This window comes from Theropithecus gelada, chromosome 3 (assembly GCF_003255815.1).
Source record: "Theropithecus gelada isolate Dixy chromosome 3, Tgel_1.0, whole genome shotgun sequence".
In the NCBI taxonomy this organism is placed as follows: domain Eukaryota; kingdom Metazoa; phylum Chordata; class Mammalia; order Primates; family Cercopithecidae; genus Theropithecus; species Theropithecus gelada.
The window spans coordinates 153,251,656-153,264,080 of record NC_037670.1 but is presented as its reverse complement, the minus strand read 5'-3'; the positions used below and the strand labels follow the sequence as shown (position 1 = coordinate 153,264,080).

The window sequence follows — 12,425 nt, the reverse complement described above, 5'->3', positions numbered from 1 at the left end:
CATGGAGTGACGGCTGGACCATAGCACCTCTGGGGCCCAGCCTAGGCAGCAAGTCAGTATCTCTGCATCTCCTACAGGCTGGCCAGGTCAGCTGTGTGCGGCTGCAGTGCCCACCCCTTCCCTGCCAGCTCCAGGTCACCGAGCCGGGGAGCTGCTGCCCTCGCTGCAGAGGTATGGCTGCCCCCAGCCCTACCCCTTGCTTCGGCCCCTTGGCCCTATGTCCCTCTGTCCACCCCACCTCCCTCCCCTCAGCCAGCTCTTCTCCCACCTCCCTGCCCCCACAATTGGTGCTTGCATACACCCTTGCCACCTTCAGCTTCTCCTACCTCTCCCTGTCCTGGACTGCCCAAACCATCCCTCTTCCAGGTGCTGGTTAGAGTTCCCTCAAAGTTGCCTCTCTTGGTTTGGGTGCAGCAGCTCACACTTGAAATCCCAGCACTTTGGGAGGCCAAGGCGGGAGGATCACTTGAACCCAGGAGTTTGAGGCTGCAGTGAGCTGCATTTGCACCACTGCGCTCCAGCTTGGGCAACAAAGAAGACTCTGTCTCAAAAATAAAATAAAAAGCTGCCCCTCTTTCTAATCACACCCCATTCATCATCATATCATCATCATCATCATCACCACCACCACCACCACCACCATCATCATCATCAAGATACCTGACATTCACTGAACAGGTAGCATGTGCCAGGCCCTGAGCACTTTACGTGTATTATCTCATTTAATCAGCACAACAACCTTACCAGATAAGTACTCTTATTCCTCCTATTTTACAGATGAGAAAGTGGAGGTACAGAGAGGTAGAGAAGGTGGCAGAGCCAAGATGGGCACTTGGGCCATCTGGCTCTGAACTTGAGCCTTTCTGAGCCTGCCCACTGCCCCCTCACCCCACACACTGCCCAGCCTGGTGTTGTTTCTACAGAACCACAGAACTGTCATAGCATTTCACTTGCTCTGTGAGGGAGGCAGGACAGAGGAAATCCCCATTTAACAGATGAGGAGACTGAGGCTCAGAGAGATTGAGTTATCTTGGGCACACAGTTAGCAATGGAGCCATTCACCTGGTCCACATGCATTCATGACACAGCTGCTACATGCCAGGTACTGTGACCGATGCGGGCTGCACTGGGCAGTGCCCGCTGCCTGGAGCTTGGTCTTCAGAGCAGGCAGGAACAGAACAGGATTAGAACCCAGGTGTTCTGAATCCCACCCAGTGCATTTCCCCTCCACAACAGACAGGAGTTCTGCCCCATCCTGCCTTCCTGCCATATCCCTGCAAACCCACTACTCCTGGCGCCACGTGCCTAGCTGACCACTGAGGGTGGGGGGCTAGGGGCAGACGTCCAGATCTCAACCTCCAAGCTCGTCCCTGCCCACCTTGCACCACAGGCTGCCTGGCTCATGGGGAAGAGCACCCTGAAGGCAGTAGCTGGGTGCCCCCCGACAGTGCCTGCTCCTCCTGCGTGTGTCACGAGGGTGTCATCACCTGTGCACGCGTCCAGTGCATCAGCTCTTGCGCCCAGCCCCACCAGGGGCCCCATGACTGCTGTCCTCGATGCTCTGGTACTGGAAGCCTGGGACGGGAGGGAAAAGGCAAGGAGGGAGCCCTGGGCCCACACCTCCCTGCCTGTGCTGGGCTGGGTGGCAAAGACAGGTAGTTGGAGAAGTGGCCTCCATCCTTGTGCACACTCCACTCCCTGGGGTCAGGGGGAGGCTGGGGACAGAGGACTCTACCCCGGCCTCGCTGCCAACCTGAAGGCCCCCTGGTCCCGTTCTGCTCTCACCCCAAAGACTGTGAGCATGAGGGCCGGAAGTACGAGCTCGGGGAAAGCTTCCAGCCTGGGGCAGACCCCTGTGAAGTGTGCATCTGCCAGGTAGGTGAGGGCTCAGTGGAGGGGCTAGGGCACCTCGAGGGGTGGGGAGTGGGCAGCATGGGATGAGGCCCAGCCAAGCTGGTCACTTCATGGAGCGGGCACTCTGGGGGCCAGACGAGTGTATCCCTGTGGCCAGGAGACAAGGCAGGGCTGGGACCAACAAGGCCTGGAGGTCTGGGTTTAGACAAGGAGCCCACGTTCCAAGTGTGCAGGAGACCATGGGTGGTCCCCCAGCTGCAGTGCAGGGTGAGTGTGTATGGCTGGAGAGCCACCTGGAACGTGGCTAGGGTTGTGGAGATTCTATTTGCAAGGCCCTAGAAGGGCTTGGAGCAGGCAAATGACATCACAGGCCAGGGGACTAAGCCATGGGCCTGGGGAGGAGGATGGCATGAGCCTGCTGGAGGATCAAAGGTCACATGAGGGCTCAGGCCCAAGTGACTGAAAGGAGAAGGAGACATCGTCTCGGAGACTAGGGCATGGGGTGAGGAGCATGTCTAGAAGACTCTGAGTCTCTCTTCAGCCTGGAGTTCAGGGCCCAAGATGCGTCCCGGAAGAGGTTGCAGCAGGCAGAGGGAGGGGCCGGAAGTCCCCGCCAAGGGCAGCTCTGGGTTTTTGTGGCCCGGGACCCACCGCTGCTCACTCATTCTTGTAGCCACAGCCTGAGGGGCCTCCCAGCCTTCACTGTCACCGGCGGCAGTGTCCCAGCCTGGTGGGCTGCCCCCCCAGCCAGCTCCTGCCCCCTGGGCCCCAGCACTGCTGTCCGACCTGTGCCCGTGAGTACAGGGATGAGCCTGGTACTGGAAGCCTGGGGCAGGAGGGGAAATGCGGGGAGGAGGCCCTGGGCCCACACCTGCTTGTCTCTGCTGGGCCGGGTGGCAGAGACAGGCAGTTGGAGAAGTGGCCTCCGTCCTTGTGCACACCCCGCTCCCTGGGGTCAGGGGGAGGTAGATGAGATATGAGTTATGTATTATGCCGCCCCTCTGCCAGCCCCAGATTTTTCCTGACTCCAGTGGACTGTTCTGGAACCCCATGCCAGGCCGGTGAGGGCTGCACCATCCCTAGGGGAACTAGGGAAGCTGGCAGGGACCCTTTGCCTCTCCACAGCTGAGTGCAGTTTGTGGAGCATCTGGCCAGCAGGTGGCGCTGCAAGGCGACAGTTGTGCTGAGACGTGAGGACAAGATAGGCAGTGGGTGGCCCAGTCACAGGGGTGGGCGAGCATTTTTTTTTTTTTTTTTTTTTAGAGTAAAGATTTATTAAGATTGGGGGGGAAAGTAAGTAAAGAAACAGTTTTATTTTTATTACAAATATTGAAAGATGGCCAATTTCTGTCTCCTGGATTTAACACTTGTGGTTTACCCAACACAGCCATTTTACATTTGTTGTGAAGGGAAATTTTTTCTGTTTCTGGTTCTATACCAGCACTGAAATGATAACCTACCTTTGCAATACAGGTGAACATTAGTTATCCTTACATAGAAAAAACAGACCAGGGCCAGTAGCTCACGTCTGTAATCCCAGCACTTTGGGAGGCCGAGGCAGGAGGATCACAAGGTGAAGAGATCAAGACCATCCTGGCCAACATGGTGAAACCCTGTCTCTACTAAAGATACAAAAATTAGGCAGGCGTGGTGGCGCACGCCTGTAATCCCAGCAACTCGGGAGGCTGAGGCAGGAGAATAGCTTGAACCTGGGAGGCAGAGGTTGCAGTGAGCCGAGATTGCGCCACTACACTCCAGCTTGGTGGCAGAGTGAGATTCTGTCTCAAAAAAGAAAAAACATACTCTTTTAAAATGATAATCCTCCTGTTTTCTCCAGTTTGGTTTTTTGATTTGGGTTTTGGTGTTTTTGAGACAGAGTTTCGCTTTGTCACCCAGGCTGGAGTGCAGTGGCACAATCTCAGTTCACTGCAACTTCTGGGTTCAAGGAATTCTCCTGCCTCAGCCTCCCAAGTAGCTGGGATTATAGGCATGCACCACCACGCCTGGCTAATTTTTTGTGTTTTTAGTAGAGATGGGGTTTTACCATGTTGTCCAGGCTGGTCTCGAACTCCTGAGCTCAGGTGATCCTCCTGCCTCGGCCTCCCAAAGTGCTGGATTACAGGTGTGAGCCACTATGCTGGCTTTTCTGTTTTTTTATTTTTTATTTATTTATTTTTATGGTGGTAAGACACTAAAATGTATGATCCTAACCATTTTTTAAGTGTACAGTTTGTGGTATTAAATATGTTCATAATGCTGTGCAGCCATCCCTGCCATCCAGCAGGGAGGTCAACACTTGCTTGGGGGTTCTTCAGGGGAAGGGAGGAAGACCAACATTTATTAAGCACCTACTGCATGCCACACACTGTACCTGGTGCTCTTAATAAAGTCTCTCGCTTTGTTTTCACAGTTACCTAGTGAGGGAAGTATTAATCTCTTTTTACAGATTAAGAAACTGAGGCTCAGAGAGATGGATTAATCTAACCTAATGAGCACAGGCACTGAGTGCTGGCATCAGGATTCGAACTCGGGATGCCTGGCTGTGTGCTTCCCTGCGCTGTTGTAGCCACACTGTATTACAGATAGCAGGAGGGAGAGCAGGCCACAAGCTGGCCATTCTTAGTGACCTCAGGCTAAGGAAGCCATGCTTGGTCTGTTTCCAGTCACCTTGCACCCCTACCCGGCCCCACATAACAACCTAGCAAAGTTTCTTTGCAAACGTGTGAACGTGACTGAATTAAAGAGAAAGAGAACTTGTCCTCCCCGGAGTCAAGGTGCTGGGATGCGGGTATGCCCAGGAGTTCAAGTTAGAAATCTGGGGACACGATGCGTGGGGACAGCTGGGATTTCCAGCCCTGCGCCCCTTTTTCTGTCCCCCACTCCGGGTTCTTGTCTTCACAGAGGCTTTGAGTAACTGTTCAGAGGGCCTGCTGGGATCTGAGCTAGCCCCACCGGACCCCTGCTACACATGCCAGTGCCAGGTGAGCCCTCCTGCCTTGAGGACTCACAGAGCCCCTCTTCTTCCTTCTCTGTGGGCTGTGCCTGCCCCTCCTCTCCCGCAGCAGCTCCGGGGCTCTCCACTCACCCTGACATTTGCCCACTTGTCCTGACTGTCACATCATGACTACACCTTACTCCTCCACCAGCTCCCTGAGATCCGCCATTCTCTACCTCTTGTGTTCACATGGGTAGGACCTGACATGGCTCTGCATCCACCAAACCTGTCCTGAGCTCAGCTGTCCCCTCTCAGAGCGCCACACTCCCCCTGGGAGCTGCTGCCCCGTGTGCCAGGGTAAGTGCCCAGCCCTGGCCTCCACCCTCAGAGAGGAGCCCAGGGGGAAGACAGGAAGGGGAGACATTCATGGGCCAAGTGGGCAGTCCAGGGTTTGTACTCGGTTTTCAGAAAAGAATACAGGGTTCATTCTTTTCTAGAAATGGAGGGGGGCTGTTCTTGAGGTGGGGAAGAGACCCATGAGGCAGGGGGAAGCTGGGATGAAGCCTAGATTCTCAAGGTCTGGCCTGATGCCTCTCAGGGGGCTTGGGATCTCCAGGCCCATGAAGAGGGCATTGCACTACTGAGTGGGCAGCCGGCCCAGAGTGGGGTTCCAGCCTCTGGCCCTTTGGGCTCCTAGGACCCTAGAGACATCCCCAGCACTGATGCGAAGCCTGATGTCTAATAGGCCCTGTGGATATTGGTTGAAGAAATCAACACCATCAGGGTAGTAGGGAAATTGAGTGGGTGCTTTCCTGCCATGAAATGCGGGGTAAGCTCCGAGAAGGGAGGATACAGCTGGAGGGACAGTGCCTGCCCATCCCATGTCTTCCTCCTCAGAATGTGTGGTGGAGGCCGAGGGCCGGAGAGTGGCAAATGGAGAGAGCTGGAGGGACCCCAGCAATGCGTGCATCACCTGCATCTGTCGTGTGAGCTGGGGTGGGTCTGGGAGGGTAGAGGATCTCACAGATGGATAAAGGGAGGAGTGTCCAACACTCCACCAGCAAATACGGGGTCTTTAAGGGGCAAGAGCATCCCTGCACCAGGGCATGGAGCCGAAGGTTGGATTTCATTCTCCACTTGAACTGTGAAGAGTGTATTGTGGGAGGGGCAGGCAGAAGTCCATGCCCAGATGCCCCCAGAAGCATGAGGCCAGGGACTCCGGCCCTGCAGAAAACCCCAGAACAATGATGTCTGTCCTCAGCGGGGCCATGTGGAGTGCCACCTCGAGGAGTGCCAGGCCCTCTCCTGCCCCCATGGCTGGACAAAGGTGCCCCAGGCTGACAGCTGCTGTGAGCGATGCCAAGGTGTGCAGCCAGGATGATGAGGGAGGGGATAAGTCAGACCTTCTGGGCATGTGGGAGGGGCAGCTGACCTCCCAGCTCCTATCCCTTCAGCTCCCACCCAGTCCTGCGTGCACCAGGGCCGTGAGGTGGCCTCTGGAGAGCGCTGGACTGTGGACGCCTGCACCAGCTGCTCCTGCATGGCGGGCACCGTGCGTTGCCAGAGCCGGCGCTGCTCACCACTCTCGTGTGACCCCGTGAGTACCGCAGTCTAAGGTGGTGGGGAGGGTCAGGGTGGGGGCACATGGTACCACCATCCTGGTGTGATCAGGCATCCGAGAGGGAGGCTGGGCTCCTGCAGCCAGCTGGGAGCTGGGGACAGTGCTGTTCCCAGTGCGACCACAAAGTGGTGCCCTGACCTTGCTCACAGGGAGCCCGGGCGCTGGAGTCCTGGAGATCCCTGGAGACTCCTGGGAGATGCTTGGTTTTCTGGGAGGGTCTGCAAGAGGCATGGCCGGGAGGGCGGTGTGTCTGACAGTGTCTGGGGCTGAATGCAGGACAAGGCCCCTGCCCTGAGTCCTGGCAGCTGCTGCCCCCGCTGCCTGCCCCGGCCAGCTTCCTGCATGGCCTTCGGAGACCCCCATTACCGCACCTTCGACGGCCGCCTGCTGCACTTCCAGGGCAGTTGCAGCTATGTGTTGGCCAAGGACTGCCACAGCGGGGACTTCAGGTGTGCATCCCCCGTCTCTCTTCTCCCCAACCCCTACACCCAGCCCTGCTGACCAATGGCACCTGGGACTTTCCCGCCCACAGTGTGCACGTGACCAATGATGACCGGGGCCGGAGCGGCGTGGCCTGGACCCAGGAGGTGGCGGTGCTGCTGGGAGACGTGGCCGTGCGGCTGCTGCAGGGCGGAGCAGTCACTGTGAGCAAAGCCGATGAGCAGAGGAAGGTGGATCCCATGCTGTCCACCCATGTGCCTCGACATCGCCCCTCCTCCCACTTCCTTTATCCTCCAGGTGGATGGGCGCCCAGTGGCCTTGCCCTTCCTGCAGGAGCCGCTGCTGTATGTGGAGCTGCGAGGACACACTGTGATCCTGCATACCCAGCCCGGGCTCCAGGTGCGGCTCCAGGGCGAGTCTGGGTGGGCTGCCTGCTGGGAGCTTCAGTCCTGTTTAGGCCTCTGTATCTATAGGGGGGTGGGGATGCCAGCTACCTCCTGGCCAAAAGAGGCCAGGAGTGGGGTGCAGGGCTGTGAGGGGAGGTGGATCAGGGTCAGAGATCTCCCCGGGCAGTCAGAGGAGTTCTGAGTTCTGAGACTGATTTCTAATCTTGACTCAGCCTCTTAAGTCACCAACAGCCTCCCCTGGGCCTCAGATTTCTCATCTGTAAAGTGGGGAATGGGAAGGGTCAGTGGCAGTGGGGAGGATGTCAGCTAAAGTCTCCTGGCAGGTGTCTCAGGTTCCTTCCAACCCTCATGTGGAAGGAGTAATTTGCCCCCTGCGCCCAGCAAGAAACACAACTTGTAAATTCATAGAATAAGGGTATACACTTCTAATCTGAACCCTAATTGTGCTTTGTCCTCTGCAAGGCCGGAATGCCTATGAGAAAGTGAATCCCTGGAAGGGGGTTGCATTTCACGTGGGGCCCAGTTGAGGGATGGCGGCAGGAGAAGGTGCCCTCATGCAGGAGCTGTGGACAGCTCCTCCTGTCATCTGTCTTTGCCCAGGGCTGGCACAGAATGTATCCACTTGGCCTTGGCTAGGGCTGTGTTTCTTCCAAGGGGAGCCTCCATCTGTCCATTCTCCTCCCCTGCAGCACTGGCCGCGCTGAACACAGTGCCTGGGGCCATAATGGACCCTGAGCTTCTTCAGGCCCCTGTCCTTACCTGCTCCCCAGTCCCAGGCCTCTCCACACAGGTGCTGTGGGACGGGCAGTCCCAGGTGGAGGTGAGCGTGCCTGGCTCCTACCAGGGCCGGACTTGTGGGCTCTGTGGGAACTTCAACGGCTTTGCCCAGGATGATCTGCAGGGCCCTGAGGGGCTGCTCCTGCCCACAGAGGCTGCGTTTGGGAATAGCTGGCAGGTTAGTGGCATAGGAACCGGGGATGGGGGTTAGGGAAGACGCAGCTGAGCATGAGTCTCAGAGCAACCCTCTGGCATGGAAAGCAGGGAAAGGGGGTGAAGTCACACAAGATAGGCTTTTGGGAGGTGTGTAGGCTTCTTGACTGTCTTGGTGCTGGAGAGGTAGGGTGGCTTGTTAAAAGAGGCCTCGTTGGCCAGGCGCGGTGGCTCATGCCTGTAATCCCAGCACTTTGGGAGGCTGAGGTGGGTGGATCACCTGAGGTCAGGAGTTTGAGACCAGCCTGACCAATGTGGAGAAACCCCATCTCTACTAAAAATACAAAATTAACTGGGCCTGGTGGTGCATATGCCTGTAATCCCAGCTACTCAGGAGGCTGAGGCAGGAGAATCACTTGAACCCAGGAGGCGGAGGTTGCAGTGAGCCGAGATCGCACCACTGTACTCCAGCCTGGGCAACAGGAGCAAAACTCTGTCTCAAAAAAAAAAAAAGAGGTCTCGTCACCTGAACCCCCAAGCCTTGCTTTGCCACTCACTGGCTGTGTGACCTTGGACAAGTGCTGACCTACTCTGGCCTTGGTCTGTCCATCTGTAAAATGGGGACAAAAAGATGGTAGACAGTACTTCCTTTGCGTTCTTTTAGGGAGGTTTTGGGGACTAAAGCAAATGACTGGGTGGGAAGTGCTTTGAAGAGCATGGCATACAGAGGCCAGCTGCCAGTGGTGCTGTCACATCAGGGCTGCTCTTCCCACCCAGGTCCCAGAGGGGCTGGGGCCTGGCCGGCCCTGTTCTGCAGGCCGAGAGATGGATCCGTGCCGGGCAGCAGGTTACCGTGCCAGGCGTGAGGCCAATGCCCGGTGTGGGGTGCTGAAGTCCTCCCCATTCAGTCGCTGCCATGCTGTGGTGCCACCAGAGCCCTTCTTTGCCGCCTGTGTGTATGACCTGTGTGCCTGTGGCCCTGGCTCCTCCGCTGATGCCTGCCTCTGTGACGCCCTGGAAGCCTATGCCAGTCACTGTCGCCAGGCAGGAGTGACACCTACCTGGCGAGGCCCCACGCTATGCGGTGAGGGGGTGATGCCCACTGCAGGCTGGGGGAGGATCAGCACAGAGAAGAAGGTTAGCCCGGAGGGCTCAGGGCGGGTCCACGGTGGGTGTAATGAGTCTTGCAGTGGTACGCACAGCTACTGGGGCAGTTTCAGGTGCCTCGGTAACCCCGCCTCCCACTCCCCCCACCCCCCACAGTGGTAGGCTGCCCCCTGGAGCATGGCTTCGTGTTCGATGAGTGCGGCCCGCCCTGTCCCCGCACCTGCTTCAATCAGCATATCCCCCTGGGGGAACTGGCAGCCCACTGCGTGAGGCCCTGCATGCCCGGCTGCCAGTGCCCTGCAGGCCTGGTGGAGCACGAGGCCCACTGCATCCCACCCGAGGCCTGTCCCCAAGTCCTGCTCACTGGAGACCAGCCACTCGGTGCTCCGCCCAGCCCCAGCCGGGAGCCCCAGGAGACACCCTGAGCCAGGACAGTGCCTGACCAGGGTTCATCAGGCCAGGAGTCTCCCCTTGGCAAGCAGTTCCCACCCTGGTCAGGGCTGTGGAGAGAATGCCCTGCCTGGACAGTGGAGCCTGGGCCCCTGCCCTGCAAAGACCCCTGCTGTGTTGAGTCACAAGCAGTAAACTCTAGGCCTGCCCGAAGGCTTCCTTGTGTGTGTGTGTATTTCCTCCTGGTGCTGGGACAGAGGCTGGGCTGCCAGGAACATGGGGTCTAGTGATCAATGGCCCCAGAATCACAGCACCATGCACCCTCCTTGCACCTGCATGCCTGGGCTGCCCCACCCAGCCACTCCCTGGTGCTGTCTGGGAAACCCTGCAGTGGTAGGAGGAGGACCCTGGTGCCTGGTCTTAGCCCTGTGCTCATTCTGTGTAGCAGGCATGATGCATGGCCCCATGTGGTACCTTCTGTGGATCCATGTGGGATCCTGCAGGGGCTGAGGAACCATGGAGAAGGGGCTGCATCAGAGAATGGCCTCCCCCTTCCTTGTGGCTGGGGGATACTGAATGTGCAAGCACCTTCTGGGCCACTCCGAGGGCTAGTGACACAATGCCTGGGGTGAGAAACAGGAGAAGCAACAGACCACAATGCAATATGGACATGTGCCTGCGTGTGCACACAGAAACACAGAAACACACACAGAAACATACATCCCTCAGAAGCCCAGATAAACACATGCAATGCATACCTGCCTGCCTTCACAACCACACCCACCCCGGGCAGATGTGTGGGCAGTAGACACTGGCAGCGTGTGAAGACGTCACTGTAGGGAGGGAACATGGGTTTTGAGATAGAAAAAGTCCAGAATTCAAGTTTTCTTTGCCACCTACTCTGTGACCTTGGTGTTTTAGGGACCTTGTCATGAGGTCAGGGGACTCCATCCTCATTGCTCCCTGATATTCCAACAGGGAGTGAAGGGCTTTGTGCTCAGGCAGGGATGCAGGAGAGTGCCGGGTTGAATTAGAGGCCACTCAGCCTGCTTGCTCTTTCATTGAGGCTGTTCTCTCTTCCAGCCAAGAGGAGGGTCTGCTCCGTTCTCTCATGGAATGGGGACAAAGTGAGCAAATCTGCTCACAACAGGGCAGGATGTAAAGATGGCAGAGCTCCTGCACTCAGCCCCTCTTCTGATTAGATAACTTATATGACCTGTCTATTCATCTGTGAGGTGAGGATGATAATAGTAAGTGTCAGGGAATGAACAGTGACCCATGGACAGCACTTACTAGGTGGACAGCATGGACAAGCATGTGGGCAGTGCTTGCCGGGGCAGGGCCTCTTACCACTCGCCTCTTGCTGATGGATGGCCTGGGCTCCCAGGACCATGTCTTCCCAGAGGGTATCACATCCATCCATCTCCAGATGAAAAAAATGCTGCTGCATGTTAAGACAAGCTATTCTTTTTTTTTCTAAAGAGACAAGGTCTTGCTCTGTCACTCAGGCTGGAATACAGTGGCATGATCACAGCTCACTGCAGCCTTGACCTCCCAGGCTCAATCGATCCTCCCATCTCAGTCTCCCAAGTAGCTGTAACTACAGGCGTGTGCTACCACGCCTGGCTAACTTTTTTTTTTTTTTTTTTTCTTTTTTGAGATGAGGTCTTGCTATGTCATCCAGGCTGGTCTCAAATTCCTGGGCTCAAGCCATCCTCCCACTTCATCCTCCTAAAGTGGTGGAACTGCAGATGTGAACCACCACACTTGGCCTAGGAGAAGTTGCTTTCTGAGTCAGTCTTCTTACCTATAAATTAGGGATAAAAATAGAGCTTACTTCATAGAGTTGCTGCAAGAAAGGATTATATGTATGAAGCGTCTTCATCCTGGCACAAGCTAAACTTTGGTAGCAGCTGCTATTGCTACCCATATTGGGCATATTGTGCGCCCAAATAATGCAGCTGTGAGGCTGATGTTCAGATGTACGCGTATACAGTATATGTCAAACAAATGCTCGCTGGGGGCTGTAAACAAGCATATGCGTACACCTCCCTCTCTCAGGGTCACACTGCTCACTCCATGCTGCCACCCCTAGGGCCACAAAAACCGTCTCCTGAGGCAGGCCAGAGTCTATGAGGCTTGGCTGCGGTCCAGCCGGGGCTCAGATGTCAAGCCCTGCATTATTGAGATCAGAGCCTTTGTCCCTCCTTGCTCCTGGCTCTTGGTTGCCTGTCCTCCGTTTCCCTCCAGGCTTTGCATGGCGCAGGCAGCCACTCCGGGGGGCTCAGGGCTCCCCTGTAGCCCCAGGCAGGCCTTGGCTTTGTACCAGTATCTCTTCCGGTGCCCCGCAGGTCCAGGCCAGCTCCGGGCTGCACTTTGGCAGGTGAGGGAGGGGCACTGCCTTAGAAGGAAGGAGACAGCCGGGGGCCTGACGTCACCTTGCCCCTCCAGGTGCAAAAAGGCTGCGGGTGTCCCTGGGGGCTGGAGCTGCCCCTTGTGCTGCTGCAGATGGAGCGGAGTCGGCGGGCCCAGGAGCAGGTAGGGGCTGGCCGGGGGTGTGGCTGAGGCCAGGGTGGGTGCCCCCTCACGCCTTGGCACCCCATCTTCCTGCAGCTCCTGTGGGACTTGGAGCTGCTGACTGGTGTGGAGCTGGGCCTCTTCTGGCCACCCCAGGCCCAGTTTTTCGGTCCGAGGGGCCAGGCCCAGCATGCATGGAGCCAGCACTGTCAGCCAGGTGGTA

The 12,425-nt window shown here is 57.0% G+C and overlaps 1 protein-coding gene across 1 annotated transcript in view; it reads left to right on the top strand.

Moving 5' to 3' along the window:
* Positions 1–9,892, top strand: part of KCP (kielin/chordin-like protein) — a 33,955-nt gene extending 24,063 nt beyond the window's left edge. Inside the window, exons 24-36 of the mRNA XM_025379366.1 lie at positions 78–171; positions 1,391–1,564; positions 1,793–1,875; positions 2,528–2,648; positions 4,756–4,835; positions 5,047–5,146; positions 6,244–6,386; positions 6,687–6,859; positions 6,943–7,054; positions 7,149–7,250; positions 8,049–8,213; positions 8,966–9,272; positions 9,452–9,892. Coding sequence (XP_025235151.1) covers positions 78–171; positions 1,391–1,564; positions 1,793–1,875; positions 2,528–2,648; positions 4,756–4,835; positions 5,047–5,146; positions 6,244–6,386; positions 6,687–6,859; positions 6,943–7,054; positions 7,149–7,250; positions 8,049–8,213; positions 8,966–9,272; positions 9,452–9,720 — 1,923 coding nt within the window. The 3' untranslated portion in view covers positions 9,721–9,892. The remainder of the gene's footprint in view (positions 1–77; positions 172–1,390; positions 1,565–1,792; positions 1,876–2,527; positions 2,649–4,755; positions 4,836–5,046; positions 5,147–6,243; positions 6,387–6,686; positions 6,860–6,942; positions 7,055–7,148; positions 7,251–8,048; positions 8,214–8,965; positions 9,273–9,451) is intronic.
* Positions 9,893–12,425: the final 2,533 nt, after the last annotated feature.